At 38.7% G+C, this 16,516-nt stretch overlaps 1 protein-coding gene across 1 annotated transcript in view; it reads right to left on the bottom strand.

Moving 5' to 3' along the window:
* Positions 1-16,516, bottom strand: part of KLF8 (KLF transcription factor 8) — a 95,799-nt gene that overhangs the window by 16,172 nt on the left and 63,111 nt on the right. The window contains exons 2-5 of the mRNA XM_037031073.1: positions 13,268-13,341; positions 4,479-5,043; positions 1,097-1,199; positions 228-367 (exon numbers count right to left, since the gene is read on the bottom strand). Of these exons, the coding sequence (XP_036886968.1) occupies positions 228-367; positions 1,097-1,199; positions 4,479-5,043; positions 13,268-13,339 (880 nt within the window). The 5' untranslated portion in view covers positions 13,340-13,341. The remainder of the gene's footprint in view (positions 1-227; positions 368-1,096; positions 1,200-4,478; positions 5,044-13,267; positions 13,342-16,516) is intronic.

The following is a 16,516-nucleotide window of genomic DNA, read 5'->3' as shown; positions in this document are numbered from 1 at the left end:
GTGTATTTATAGGTTTGTTTTAGAAAGGCTACTTTAGAGTATAAACAAGACATAGGAATAAAAGCCATGAATGGAACCTGTGCCCATGAATATAAATGGATTAGTCTTCGAAGACTTTCTTCTCTTCCTATCTCTCAGAGACTGTGTCTCTGTGCATGCATGCATGTGTGTGTGTGTGTGTGTGTGTGTGTGTGTGTATGTTGGGAGTGGGGTGAAGTTGTACAGACCTGTATGGATTCTGCGGTGGGCTTTCAGGTGAGAGCTTTTGGTGTATACTTTGCTGCATCCTGCAAAGTCACACTGGTGAATCCGTCTTCTCTTCAAGTCAAGGGACTCTTCTCCCTGCATTTGAGCCATTGCTGCTGATCTGAGAAAATGAGAAAGGGAGGGAGGGAAGGAGGGAGAGAGAGAGAGAGAAATAGGGCCGAAGATTTATTTTAAAGTAAAGGCTAAATAAATAGACATACATACAGTGGGGCCACCTCATACATGCACTTAATTTATGCAAATTTAACACTATGTCCTTAAAAGAAGAAATAATTGAAAGAGTACAGGCATTTCCCTCAACTAGCCCATTCTGCTCAGTTAGTCCAGGTTCCAGGAGGTGGCAATGTTTCTTTGGGTAGTTTTTGTTCCCAAATAGTATGAGCATTTCACTCTAATAAGTCTCATTCTTGTGTTTAAAGAAATGTATTTTTCACACAACATAGTTGCTAAAAAATACAATTAAAAATTTAAAAATAAAATTGCAGAGACAAATATAAAAAAATAAAACACAAGCCAACTACTTTATTATTTTCAACACTGGAAGACAAACCTGCTTCAAATTTACAGAAAAAAAAGTACACAACTATACTTTACAGGAAATTTGAAGATATTCAAGGGTAAAATTGATTATCTATATTTAGAATATAACTCTGCCATAATATTCCTGTCTATATACATGTATGCACACAAACTCATACCTTTGGTAGGAAGCCAGTTTTCTGGCATTCTGTTGTCCTTAAATTCTTACTATTGTATCTGAAAAGTTCTACTTCTACCACAGACATTCACATATATACATAGAAAGGGACTTGAAGATGAAAGTACTCACTCTTGCTGTAGTCCCTGTAGGGCCAAGGATCCACTCTCATTTGCACTTTCTTCACTATCACTTGGGATTTCCAGTGGAGACATGGAGGTGGGGTCAACTTTCACTAAAAGCAAAGAAAAGGAGAAATGTGGGCTACAGATATATGTTGCCTGTGTTATCATTTTCAGGATTCCCACTTTGACTCACAATGAGAAGTAGCAGAAATAGAAATAAAGAAAAGGCAAAGATGAAAGAAGTGTATTTGTATAAAAGGAAGAGAAGAATAGGTAAAGTGTTTAGCATAGCCCAAAACACAAATTCCCTTGAGGGAAAGATAGAGATAGCAAAGAGCATTTTTTGTACCACTAGAATAAGCTTCTCTAAGATAGAGAGTGAGATAGGATAGTGTGTTTCTCTAGGATAAGATCTGGTTATGATTCAACTCTGTACCTCTAGCTTCCAGAATGGGGTATACCTGACCAGGTTCAATGTGTGTTATTGAATCAAGCTCTCTGAACAGTTTCCTAGCTATCCTAACGTAAATGACTAGTCTCACCCCAGAGGTAGGAACACATCCTTTGGCTTTTGAACTCCTAAATGAAAACAAGCCAATGAGATGAAACACGTATCTGGTACCCAGTAGGTATTTGATACATGTTATATCCTTACTTTCTCCCTGTGTTGGAGAAGCCTTCAAATATCTCTTATTATCAATTGGTTACATTTATGACACCTAACAAAACTCAATCCTGTGGTCAGCAGTCTCCTAGATCCAGTAAAGGTTTCAAGACATCTATATAGAAGAAACTTGAGTGTAGTAATAAGGTTGAATGGGAAGGACCTAGCTGGTGCAGTCACCTCCATACGTTGATTGTTCATCATTCACTAAAAAAATTTTTAAGCATGCATCTCAATATACGTGTGTCTGCATGTGTGTATACGATATAGATGTACTAGTATATTAAAATTTTTATACATTATACAAATAAACACATAAGGAGCAAGAAACTACAAATATGAATTCTGATACTTTCTTCTTATACTCCAGTTGTTTTGTGCACTTCCCTCACCCAAGGAATAAGCATACCATTTTGAAGACCCCTGGGCTAATGGTCTTAGCTTAGCTTGAAACTACATAAAACACTTTTATAATTTATCATTTATTTAGCGTGGTTCATATATATAAACATGATAAATCTCTTCCAGTCCCTCCATTGCCCTCCTTTCTGAGATCTCTCAGACTGTTGGCTCTGATAGATACTATGGGGGAATTCAAAGCATCTTCTCTTGGTGCTACCACTGTCTTGATATCAGTAAATCCTCACACAGGGATTTTTATTTTCCTATTTCTTTTTCTGTTTGGCTCTCTCTCCTTATACAGGAATTGATAAATATATTTTAACCCCCTCAAGAGATCTCAAAAACAAGATTGTTATGAATACTTATCATTACCAAAATTAACCACTAGTCAATGATGGCATTTTCATTCAAGAGAGAAGAATCTCAGTAACTTGATAGTTAGTATGTTGCTTTCCAGTGCCATACATTTGGCGATGGAATGATCACAAGGTACTGAAGTTCAAAGGTCAAAAACTCTTAGGAAGTTCATATATATAAACATGATAAATCTCTTCCAGTCCCTCCAGTGCCCTCCTTTCTGAGATCTCTCGGACTGTTCCATGTATCCATGCCTCTGGTCTTATTTTATTCATCAGTTTATTTGTTCGCTAGATTCCATATATAAGTAAGATCACATGGCATTTGTCTTTCAGGTATATATATATCTATATATATATATAAATAATGTGAAATCTGGTTCCAAGTCATTTCCATCCTCATCTCTCTCCTTTGGTCTTTGTAGTTCATGCTAAACCTTTTTCAGCTCCTTATTGACATGAATTTGAGTCCTCAAACCATCCTAATTTCTCTCCTCTAATTATACTCCAATTTCTCAACATCCTTCCTAAGGCATAACATCCAAAACTGATTGGAATGCTACAGATATGGTCAAGCGAAATATCTTGAAACACTTCAAGAAGCCATATATTTTTCTTTGATCATTCCCAATGACAAACTAAAGAGGACATAGTTCCACCTGGGAGCTGAGTGGTTGGGGGATAGTGATAAAAGGGAGACTTACTTTATACCTTTCTGAATTCTGAACTTACTTAAAAAATTAAACAAAAGGGAAGATCGAGCATATGAACTCTTGCCTGGACACATTTTCAAGTTTGTTCATCAAATTATTTGTTGCAATATAACTACTATCTACCATTGCGTTAGGTTCTCTGGATATGCACAAAGAGAAATAAGATACAGTCTTGTCCTTGAGGAATTTACAATTCAATTAGGAAGAATGCCCATATATTTGTGATACAGGTGAGTAAAAAAGTAAACTGGAGAGTGACAGATGCTAAATGAAGAATAACACAGGGGAAATGGCAATATTTCAAAGACTTTTCCCTGCAGGGAAGAAAAAAGGTACATTGTTGGGAAAAGCAGGAGCTAAGTCTGGCTAAGTATGTTAGGCTAGAAGCATTCTCGACTTGTCCACCAAAGCATTCTAATGGCATAGAAGAATAAAAGAATAAAAACACTTTCCTTGAAAATCCCAAGCCTAGTAAGCTTAAAACTATTTTTGAAGTTTGTGTTTTATCTTAAAATATAATTCAAATTTTACATTTTTCTCTTTAATGAAAATATATTTTTAAAATATAAAGTATTTTAAATTACTTACTCTCAAATAACATATAGATTCCAGGAAGATACATAATATTTCACTCAAGGATATGCATATCACAGTTTGAGAAGCATGGGCTAAACAAAAGGTTGCCACTATATATTTTTTTTATTTAATTCTTATTCAAGTACAGTTTTCTGTTTTATATTCCCTGCCACTATATATTCTTAAACATTGAAAAGACATGATAAATCTCTTCCAGTCCCCCCTAGCCCTCTCCCCTCTGAGATCTGTCAGACTGTTCCATATATCCATGACTCTGGTCCTATTTTGTTCACCAGTATATTTGTTCATTAGATTCCACATATAAATGAGATCATATGGTATTTTTCTTTCTCTGACTGGATTATTTCGCTTAGCATAATAGTCTCCAGGTTCATCCATGCCTTTGCAAATAATTGTGGTGGAGGCTGGGGGGAGCTGGGTGGAGGAGGATAAAGGGGAGAAAATGGGGGACATCTGTAACAGTGTCAAAAATAAATGAACAAGCAAAACAGAAACAGAAAGAAAGAAAAGATAAAAAACAGTGTTTATGAAAGAGTATGCTTGAAGTTGTATGCAAGAATAACTGAAGGGGATGAAAAGAGATAAGAGACAGCACAAGTCAAAAAGGGAATAGATGAATGAAAGTGAAGCCCAGGAAAGGGGCACAATGATGCTCACCTGATCCAGCATTTTTGCCATCTCCTCCAATGAGTGGCACTGTAATGGCTGCAGGGCTCCCATCTGCAGGCAAAGTAGTATACACCATAGGCAGCGACTGCACCACTACTGGGATGGTTTTCAGGCCACCCATTTTATTTGGCAGACTGACTGAGGGGATGGTGTGAATCACATGCAAAATCTGCTGGCCACAGGTGCCCTGAGAGGAGGCCAGAATGGAGCCTGGGGTCAGAACGGTAGGGATGTTTGCTAAAGTGCCTGTGTCAGATGTCGAAGTGGACACTACAGGAGTCTGAGGAGCAGGCTGTGGCTTGGGAGGACGTACTGGAGCTTGCAGCATGCTGGCAGGCTGGAGAGGAGCCTTGGGCTTGTGAAAGGAGAGGTCTACTGGTTCCACCTGGGGCATGTTGAAATCATTAGCCAGAAGTTCTTCTGGGGGCTCAATCTTGATGTCACTAAACAGTGCTGGGTTCTCCATGGGGTTGGCAGCCAGAATTGGTAGAGATGTCATGTTACCTCTGTCTGCTGTCTTTGGGGGATCTCTGACTTGAACAGAGCCAGTGACCTAAAATAAATTAATAAACAAATGAGAGGTGCAAAACAGTGCTAGTGCCTTGAAAAAGAGACATATACGCAATGAAAGGAAGAAATCTCCACTTTCTTCTCATGGACAGAATATATACGGAGTTGAAACAAATGAAGCAGGAGTACACTAAAGAGGGAAAAGGAAGAAAAACTTTACTGAGCATCAGAACTAAGCACTGTATCAGGCAGCTGGCATAAATTGTTTTGTTTGATCTTTGCAATAATTCTGCAGCATTAATTCAAGTCAAAACTTCCTATGTACCCACTATAAATACTGTGCTAAGCCCAGTGAGGGAACACATGAATAAGGTATAGCCACAAAGTGCATACTAATATACTAACTATAATAATATAAGTATGTGAGTAGTCCATAAATCATATACATAATAAGTGATGCAGCAGATATATAGGAGACATGTTTTAGAATAATAAAATTGGATGATTTGCTCTGTCTAGGATTATGGAAGATTTCAAGAAGAAAATGAATTTTAGATTGGTCTTTGAGAACTGATGGGAGGTCTCTAGGCAGAGAATGGGTAAGAAAGACATTCTGTCTGCAGAGACTTAACAACAAACAATATGCTTAGGAAATATTGATGCAGTACACTCAGCTGTATTTTTAATCATTTTTACTGTTATTCTATTACAGTTTTCTCAATTTTTCCCCATTTTCGCTCCTTCAACCACCCCACCTCCCCACTCCTACAGTCAATTTTAAAACTGTTGTCCATGTCCATGGGTCATTCATAGATATTCTTTGTTTAGTCCCTTCCCCTTCTTTCCAACAATGTCCCCACAGTAAATATAAGGATTATAAGAAAATACTATGAACAATTATATGGCAGCAAATTAACAATCTGGAAGAAATGGATGAATTCTTAAGAACTGCACCAGTCTGCATTCCCACCAACAGTTGCCTTTTCTTCACAACCTCTCCAGCACTTGTTGTTTGTTGATTTGTTAATGATGGCCATTCTCACTTGTGTGAAGTGGTATCTCATTGTGGTTTTACTTAGCATCTCTCTGATGGCTAGTGATGCTGACTATCCTTTCACATGTCTATTGGCCATCTGTATGTCCTCCTTGGAGAAGTGTCTGTTCAGGTCCTTTGCCCATTGTTTAATTGAATTGTTTGTCTTCCTGGAGTGGAGTCATATGAGTTCTTTATATAATTTGGAGATCAAACCGTTGTCCGAGGTATCATTGGCAAGTATATTTTGCCATATGGTTGGTTCCCTTTTCATTTTGCTGATGTTTTCTTTGAAAAAGAAAGAAGCTGTGAAGAAGCTTTTTGTTTTGATGCAGCCCCATTTGTTTATACTTTCCTTTATATCCCTTGCTCTAGGAGACATATTGGTGAAAATATTGCTGTGTGAAATATCTGAGATTTCCTTGCCTATGTTCTCCTCTAGGACTTTATGGTATTGTGACTTATATGTAACTCTTTCATCCATCTTGAGTTTATTTTTGTGTATGATGTAAGTTGGTGGTTGAGTTTCATTTTTTTGCATGAGGATGTCCAGATTTTCCAACACCATTTGTTGAAGAGGCTACTTTCACTCCATTTTACGCTTCTGCCCCCTGTGTCAAATATTAATTGACCATAGAGACGTGGGTTTATTTCTGGGCTCTCTATTCTGTTCCATTGATCTGTGTCTATTCTTATGCCAGTGCCAGACTGTTTTGATTATAGTACCCTCATAATATAGTTTGATATCAGGTATTGTGACCCCTCCTACTTTGTTCTTCTTTCTCAAAATTCCTGATGCTATTCAGGGTCATTTATGATTCCATATAAATTTTTGAAATGTTTCTTCTGTATCTATGAAATATGTCTTTGGTATTTTAAAAGGGATTGCACTGAATCTATAAATTGTTCTGGGTAGTATGGACACTTTGGTGATGTTGATTCTTCCAAACTATGAACAAGGTATATGCTTCCATTTATTTGTATCTTCCTTAATTTCTTTCTTCAGTGCTGTATAGCTTTCTAAGCACAGGTCTTATACCTGCTTGGTTAGGTTTATTCCTAGGTACTTTATTCTTCTTGTTGCTACAGGGAATGGGATTTTTCCCCCTGATTTCTGTTTCTGACATTTCATTGCTGGTGTACAAAAATGTCTTCGATTTCTGAATATTGATTTTGATATTGTTTTAATTTTCTTAAATTTGAGACATGTTTTGTGGTCTGTACTGTATGTTATTCCCAGTGTACTTAAAAAGAACATGTGTACTGTTTCAGAGTGAAACATTCAAAAATTACCCATTCCATGCATCTTGTCCAATATGTGATATAAGATCATTGTTTCATTGTTGGTTTTCAATATGGATGATCTATCCATTGATGTAAATGGAATGTTAAAGCCCTCTACCATTATTATAATACTTTCACTCCCCCTTTATATCTATCAATATATGCCTGAAATATTTAGGTGCTTCTACATCAGATACATAGATGTTTACAAGGGTTATATCCTCTTGTTGGATTGATCCCTTTATCATTAAATGATGCCCTTCTTTGTCTATTATTATAGCCTTTACTTTGAAGTCTATTTTGTCTGATAGACGCATTGCTTCCCCAAATTTATTTTCATTTTCTTTTGAATGAAATATATTTTTCCATCCCTTTACCTGATAAAGAGGCACAAAGAGGACAAACACATGGAGACACAGAGAAGAAAGTGATGTGAAGGCACAGGCAGATATTGGGGTTCTCATGCCACAAGTCAAAGAATAACTGCATCCACTAGTAGTTGGAAGAGGGAAGGAACAGATTCATCCCCAGAGCCTCCAGAGAGTTTATGGCATTAACACCTTGACTTTGGACTTCTCCTCTAGAACTGTAAGATAATAGAATTCAGTTGTTTTAAGCTACTCAGATTGTGGTAATTTATTGCACTAGCCCTAGGAAAATAATACCACACATCAAACCCTAATTCTCCAGATTGCTTAAGACAAAACAATATAGGTATTTTTTATTTTTATGTGAGCTAGTTTTTAAAAAGTAGATAACTAATATTGATAAGGATATGGCAAAAATTGTGAAAGTGATACTTAACTAATTAAAGTTTGGGAAACATAGAATACCACTGTGAGAAAAGAAGAAATATTTACATGAAACAGTTGACAATTAGAGAACATGTAATAAGCACAGCCACATGAGTGACTGATACAGATAATTAAGCATTACAGGAGCTCAAGTATACTAGAGATTAGTGAGAGTCAGCACTATAAGTGAAAATTTTATGGAAGAAATGAAATTGGAATTTGAACTCTAAGGAAAGTGTGGGATTTGGTAAATTAGACAGACTGATTGAAGCACATGTCAGACAGAAAGAACAGCATGGGAAAAGGTATCACTAAGAACCTTTCAGAAATGAATGACCCAAGTATTTAATATTATAGAGATACTGTTAATTTTCCTGGTTGTAATGGTGTTGGTATAGTTATGTAGGAGAAAGTCATCAGTTGTAGGTGATGCATACTGAATTTCTTTTTTTTCTTGATGCAAATTACTTTTAAAAGTAAGGAATGAAAGAGAGAAGGGGAGAGAGAGAATGAGACTGAAAAATATGTATCAAAATATGTATTAAGAATAATACATTGGAATGGGGAAGACATATGTAGTAAAACATAAACCCTAAAGCTGCTGATACACTTGGTCCAAAAAAAACTGTACTTTCAGGAAATAATCAGAAACTAGGAACAAAGGGCAGATGACAACCAAGTGCTCATTCGTTGTATGGTATGGTGATGTAAGAATTTAAAGAAGAGGGAGCAGCATACGTGTACTGAGTTAGAGAGCCACTCAACAATCCAACCCCATGATGTAAACAAATCATATGGACCAAACCAGGAAGCTTCTGGTCAGTAGGATGTTATCATCATTGTATTGCTATAGAATACAAGCTATGGGTCTTTGTCCCCTGGGGCATGGTCAGTGTTCTGTGGCCATGTACCAGAAGCACCTTTGCTTTACTAAAACCAAGGTATCTTGGAAATGGCAAGGAACAAAAAACAATTGCTTATGTCATCTACTATCCAGAATTTCTACATGTTGAACCAATTTCGAAGTGTTTCAAATTCTGGAAACTTAGTAAATGTAAACAACACATCAAAAAATATTTTGGAACTGTATATAGGTATATAGAGATTTTAAAATAAGGTAGCTATGCATACTTGACAACATTACACGAGTATTTTTATTTTTAAGTACATTATATTGATTATGCTAATATAGTTGTCTCATTTTGTTTCCCATTTCTCCCTCTCTGCCCTATACCACCCCTCCCTCCTGCATCCTCCCGCCACTTTAGTTCACATCCATGGGTCGGACATATAAGTTCATTGCCTTCTCCATTTCCCATGCTATTCTTAACCTCTTCCTGTCTATTTTGTACCTACCATTTATGCTTCTTATTCCCTGTAGCTTTTCTCCCATTTCCCCCTCCCCCTCCCTGCTCATAACCCTCCATGTGATCTCCATTTCTATGAATCTGTTCCTGTTCTAGTTGTTTCATTTTTTTTAGGTTAAGTTGTTGATAGTTGTGAGCTTGTTGTCATTTTACTGTTCATGGTTTTGATCATCTTTTTTTCTGAGACAAGTCCCTTTAACAGTTCATATAATAAGGACTTGGTGATGATGAGCTCCTTTAACTTGACCTCATCTGAGAAGCACTTTATCTGCCCTTCATTCTAAATGATAGCTTTGTTGGATAGAGTAATCTTAGATGTAGATCTTTGCCTTTCATAACTTTGAATACCTCTTTCCAGCCCCTTCTTGCCTGCAAGGTTTCTTTTGAGGAATCAGCTGATAGCTTTATGGGAACTCCTTTGTAGGTAACTGTCTTCTTTCTTCTTGCTGCTTTTCAGATTCTTTCATCTTTCATTTGTGGGTAATGTAAATTATGATGTGCCTTGGTGTGTGCTTCCTTGGGTCTAACTTTTTGGGGACTCTCTGAGCTTCCTGGACTTCCTGGAAGTCTATTTCCTTTGCCAGATTAGGGAAGTTCTCCTTCATTATTTGTTCAAATAAGTTTTCAATTTCTTGCTCTTCCTCTTCTCCTTCTGGCATCCCTATGATTTGGATGTTTGAGTGTTTAAAGTTGTCCTGAGAAGCCCTGCCTGGGTAGCTCAGTTACTTAGAGCATTGTCCTGATATGCCAAGGCTATAGGTTTGATCCCCAGTCAGGGCACATATAAGAATCAATCAATGAATGTCTCTCTCTTCCTTCCTCTCTCCTCTAAAATTGATAATTAATTTCTAAAATAATGAACAAATAAAGTTGTCCTGGAGGCCCGTAAGCCTCTCTTCATTTTTTCTGAATTCTTGCTTCTTTATTCTGTTCCCATTGAATATTTATTTCTTCCTTCTGTTCCAAATCATTGATTTGAGTTCCAGTTTCCTTCCCTTCACTGTTGGTTCCCTGTATATTTTTCATTTCACTTAACATTGCTTTCACTTTTTCTTCTATTTTGCAACCATACTCAACCATTTCTTTGAACATCATGATTACCAGTGTTTTGAACTCTGCATCTGATAGGTTAGCGATCTCTTCATTGCTTAGTTGTTTTTGTATAGTTGTGATCTGTTTTCTCATTTGGGCCATATTTCTTTGTCTCAGCACACCTGTTCCATTGTAAGGGGCAGAGCCTTATGTATTCACCAGGGTGGGGCAACTCAGATTGCTGTGTTGTGATGCTGTAGGTGGAGGAGGAGTCAGAAAGGGAACAATGTGACTTTTTCAACTCTCTTCAGGCATTCAGTCACTTTCCCTGCTACCTACAAGCAATATGGTCCCTTCTGGTGCTGGTTCCCAGGTAGGTAGGCTTGTGCAAGTTTTAGGACCCCATGGACATCTCCCACAAACTCCCCTGTGAGGCTGGTAGTTTCTCCCACCTTCACAACCCCACAGGATTTTACAGTCGGAGGTTTTGAGGCTTTTCCCCCCATGCTGGAACCCCGGGTTGCATGGTCTGTATTGTTCCCCAGTTGTTCATCCTGGTTTATCCACATTCAAATGTGGGACTTCCAGCCACTGCCTCAGTCACCATCAATGGTCCTCTCATTGGCCTCAACTATACGGTCTACATGTTCCAGTATGATTCTACTCTTGGCAAGCTCAAAGACACAGTCAAGGCTGAGAACAGGAAGCTTGTCATCAATGGAAAGTCCATCTCCAAATTCCAGGAGCGAGATCCCACCAAGAACAAATGGTGAGATGCTGTTGCTGACTGTTGTGGTGTTTTCACTGCCTCGGAGAAGGTTGGGGCTCACTTGAAGGGTGGAGCCAGGAGGATCATCATCTATGGCCCTTCTGTGGATGCCCCATGTTTATGATGGGTGTGAACCATGACAAGTATGACAACTCCATGAAGATTGTCAGCAATGCCTCCTGCACCACCAACTGCTTGATCCCCCTGGCCAATGTCATCCGTGACAACTTTGGCATCATGGAGGGACTCGTGACCACAGTCCATGCCATCACTGCCACCCAGAACACCATCCCTACTTCTACTGGCACTGCCAAAGCTGTGGGTCAGGTTATCCTTGAACTGAATGGGAAGCTCACTGGCATGGCCTTCTGTGTCCCCACCCCCAATGAGTTGGTTGTGAATATGACCTGTCACCTGGAGAAAGCTGCCAAATACAGTAACATCAAGAAGGTATGAAGCAGGCAGCAGAGGGCTCTATCAAGGGCATCCTGGGCTGTACTGAGGACCAGGGTGTCTCCTGTGACTTTAACAGTGACACCCACTCCTCTACCTTCAACGACAAAGCTGGCATTGCCCTCACTGACCAATTTGTCAAACTCATTTTTTGGTATGGCAATGAATTTGTCTACAGTAACGGGGTGGTAGACCTTGTGGTCTACATGGCCTCTAAGGAATAAGAGCCCCTGGACCATCAGCCCCAAAAACTGGAAAGAGAGGCCCTCAGCTGCTGGGAAGCCTCACCCCACATCAATCTCCAAACACACTAAGAATATTTTGACCTCCAGTTTCCATCCTAGACCCCTTGAAGAGAGGAGGGGCTTAGGGAGCCCGACCTTGTCAGGCGCCATCCATAACTGTAGCCATTTACTGTAGCCCCGGAAAAGAATACTTATTTGTGATGGTTAATTTTACATGTCAACTTGGCTGGGCAACAGTGCCAAGATATTTGATCAAATGTCATTCTGAGTGTTTCAATGAAGGTATATTTTGGGGTAACATTAATATTTAAAGCAGCAGACTTTGAGTAAAGCAGATCACGCTTCATAATATGGGTTGGCTTCATCCAATCACTTGAAGGTATAAATAAATAAATATTGACCTCCTTTAAGCAAGAAAGAATTCTTCCAGCAGACTTCTCTTGAATTTAAACTGCAACTTTGCTTTGGCTCTCCAGCCTACCCATTAGATTTTTTTTAAAGATTTTATTTATTTTTAGAGAGAGGTAAAGGGAGGGATAAGAGAGGGAGAAAAACATTGATGCACAAGAGAAACATCAATTAGTTGCCACTCACATGCCACCACCCAGGAACCTGGCCCACAACCCAGGCATGTGCCCTGACCAGGAATCAGACAGGCAACCTTTTTTGGTTCACAGGAGGATGCTCTGTGAGCTGAGCCACACCAATCAGGTCCTGCCCATTAGATTTTGGATTCACCAGAATTCTACAGCCATGTGAGCCAATTCCTTAAAATCTGTCTTTTTCCCTTCGGGCAAATATGCAATAGATGATAGATGATAGATCGATGATAGACAGATAGACAGAATTTTGTTTTAAATATACAGATATACATCTATAGCTCTCTCTCTCTACCAAGAGAGGGAAATATTGAGATATACACATTCTGTTGGTTCTGCTTTTTTAAGAACCCTGAAAAATACACTATCCAACAGAGTTATTGTGAAGATTAAATAAGGCAATGCATTTAATCTTCAGAGTGCCTGAAATATGAAACAGTGCCAGATAAATGGTTGCTGTTCTATACCAAGCCCATAATGACTTGATCCCAGAGGTTGCTTCTTTTAGGCCAGATCTACTATTTGAATCTGAAACCCAAGCATTCATGTACTTTTTGGAAACCTCCCTTTCTTCACCTTTTCTCAGTCCTCAACATGTTGTTAGAAAAATAATCTTCAGCTCAATAATGACTATAAGGTACTCAACACTATTATGGTACAATATTAGTATCTCTTTTTCCTGATAACTGACCTGTTTGAATACATGCATGGAGCCACTTTCTGAATTAAGTTGGACCTCCAAGTTGTTTATGAGTTGATCCATATCTGAAAAAAAGACAAAAGAAAGACAATTTTAAAATAAGATCTAACCCACTATCCACACATACAATATGCCATTTATCCTTGGTTACACTTGTTTGTGTTTTTCTTTTTTAAGATTTTATTTATTTATTTTTAGAGAGAAGGGAAGGGAGAGAGAAAGAGAGGGAGAGAATCATCATTGTGTGGTTGCCTCTCATGCACCCCCTACTCAGGACCAGGCCCACAACCCAAGTATGTGCCCTGATGGGGGAATCAAACCGTGACCCTTTGGTTCGCAGGCCAGCATTCAGTCCACTGAGCCACAGCAGTCAGGGCTGTTTGGGATTTTGTGAACATTATTTCTCACGACTTACTAGACACTGAGAAGTCAGTATTTTGACAACATTCTAATTTATATATTCTGATCATCAAGATAGCCCTGGCTTATCCCCAATAATATAAACTGCCCTCTCCCCTCAAATTCTATATGCACGTTAATCTGTTTTTTCCAACCTCTCCAACCCACCCTATGTGTCAATATAGCTACATAGTTTCCAGAAAGCTCCCCTTCCTGGCCTAGCTCTCATTCTAGCTTTCATTCCCATGCTACTTTATGTGTATTCACCCTAACAAACTTGTTTATACATCAGCATCAATTCTCTCTAAAGAAATATTTGTCTCCCTCTCTTAAACATATAAGCCAGGTGGAGTTGATATAAGCAGTCTTTTATTTTCTTGTTAGACATCTTTACCTCCTATGGAAAAAAGACATTTGGTGGCCTAATTCAGCTGCCTTGAACCATCACAATCATTCCCACAAGAAGCACATACCAGCATCTCTTTAACCAGATTTCCTTTGCTCTATTTACAGTCTAAACCCACTATAGAGGAAAACACAAGGCAAGGAAGATAAATCCAAGCTTGTTTATGATTTAATTGTTCAGATTTCAGATCATGCTAAATGTCTCCAAGTCAATCACAATTAGTTTCCTCATTTATGACCTAGATGCATTTCAAAACATTGTCCATAAATCAATTAACTGCTTTAGACATCAAATACATTTACCTATATAAACGTTCATTTACAAGTCACTTCACAATAGCCATTTAAGACCTAATGTATTTAATATACAACAAATGCACAATTAGCAGGAATATAAAATTATAACACGGCCACAAAAAAATAAAAGATAATCCTAAAAAATTCCTTTATTTATTGAAATTCTGAAATGGAGGAAACCTGCCATTTTTTAAGGAAAAGATTTTGTCTATTTATTTATTTATTTTTAGAGGTGGGAAGGGAAAAAGAGACAGAGAGAGATATCAATGTGTGGTTGCATCTCTTGTGGTCCCTTCCAGGGACCTGGCCCACAACCGAGGATGTGCCCTGAACTGGGAATCAAACCACTGACCTTTTGGTTTGCAAGCTAGTGCTCAATCACTGAGCCACACCAGCCAAAGTGACCAGTCTTAATTAAATGGCAATAACACACAATGAATTTTTCACTGAGATTATGAGAAAAATTCTGGACACTATCAAGAGTTTGGAGAATTTTAATAATTTGAAATAGCTCCAATTTTATCTCAAGGTGCATATATTTTCTTTTCTTTGTTAGAAGCATTTGAGTAGAACTGCTTACATACACATCCATCATTAACTATATCTTTATTGCTGGAATGGCAAGACAGCAGAGAAGTAAGCACAAGCCACACTAACTTCCTCCCAGAACCAATCCATAATAACAACTAAAGTGTGGAGAAATAACTCAGAACAAACAACTGAACAATAGTGAGAGAGAAGTCTATACCCTCCGGCAAACAAAAGAATCATCTTCAGCATAAACTGGTAAGGAGTACGGTGGGGACTTGAGAAGGCTGGCTAGGTATTCACAGATGGCAGTGCCAGATGGATAATTAAGCAACTGGTTGGATCTCCCTGAGAAGTCTTGGGTCTAAACACTAACCTGGGATCCCCAGACTAGAGCCCCACAGCCCAAAAAGTACAGAGATAACAACCAGTAGCAAAAAGTGGCAGGGTTGTTCTCTGCCAGAGATGGATGGCTGGAGACTCAAAGACCATTTAAAGGCCCAACACAAACATTTTCATTTGCAACCATTTAACCAGGGCTCCAACAAATGCAGGGGCAGAGAGGGATAGACCTGAGGAGAGACTGAGAATGAAAGCTTTGGAGAGAAAACTGAGATGGTTGCTAGCAGGATCCCGGTGCTGAGTCATCACCCATATGGCAGCAGCCATCCTGCCCAGGCAGACCAATCCACTCCAAGCAGAGCAGTTTGAGGAGAAGCAATAGCCCCAACACCAGGAGATACTCTGCCCCTCCCTTTGTGGCTTGAGCCTATTGCTAAGTGCAGAGTGGTTAGAGTAACAACTGAATGAGAGAGCCACAAACAGTAGATCCCATGCAGTCTTGGAGCAGGCTGCCTAAGGTCAAACAGGGTCAACATCTCATACCACTGGAGGCAGATCCAGAAAGAAAAAACAGTGGTAAATACTAGAGGCTACCCAGATGAAATCCACTGTGGCCTTCTCCATGATTACTGATATTTTCTTCCCTGCATAGCTTTTTAACATTCATTTCTTGTCAAGCAAGTTTGTGCATATTGTCACCATATTTTATATTATAGTTTATTTCTCTCCTTTCTTATAATAGTCTTAATCTCCATATACCCTTATTAACACTGGTTCATTTGCTATTGATAGCGGGATTGCCGGGGGGAGATATTTTTGCAAGGGTAGGTTTGTTCCCTGGGCTTTGTGGATTTGTTCAGAAACACCTGCACAAGAGCATACCAGATAGGCTGGGAGGAGTGACCCTCAGTCAACTAGCTGGAGGGAATGACCCACCAAACAACAAACCAACAACAATCCAAGCCAAATTACATCTAGAGACCCAACATAAACAGCATAAAGGGCATCCCAAGAGCATCAAGTTCAGGAGATCAAAGGAACTGTACCACTGAATCTCACAGGTCTCCTCCCACAGAAGTTCATACCACAAACTCACAGAGTCAAAACAGGTTAATTTAAGGAGCAGAAGCAAATAAGAAGAGTCTCACAAATAACGGCAAGACAAAGAAACAACCTCCAAATGAAATTAAAGGAAAAATCCTCAGAAAGAGTACTAAAAGAGATATAGGCAAGTCAACTATCAGATACTCAGTTCAAAACAATGGTTAT

The sequence above is a fragment of the Sturnira hondurensis genome, unplaced genomic scaffold (assembly GCF_014824575.4).
Source record: "Sturnira hondurensis isolate 20B ecotype Veracruz unplaced genomic scaffold, ASM1482457v3 Scaffold0020958, whole genome shotgun sequence".
NCBI lineage: Eukaryota > Metazoa > Chordata > Mammalia > Chiroptera > Phyllostomidae > Sturnira > Sturnira hondurensis.
Note: the sequence above shows the minus strand (reverse complement) of the source record. Positions and strands in the feature narration are given on the sequence as shown.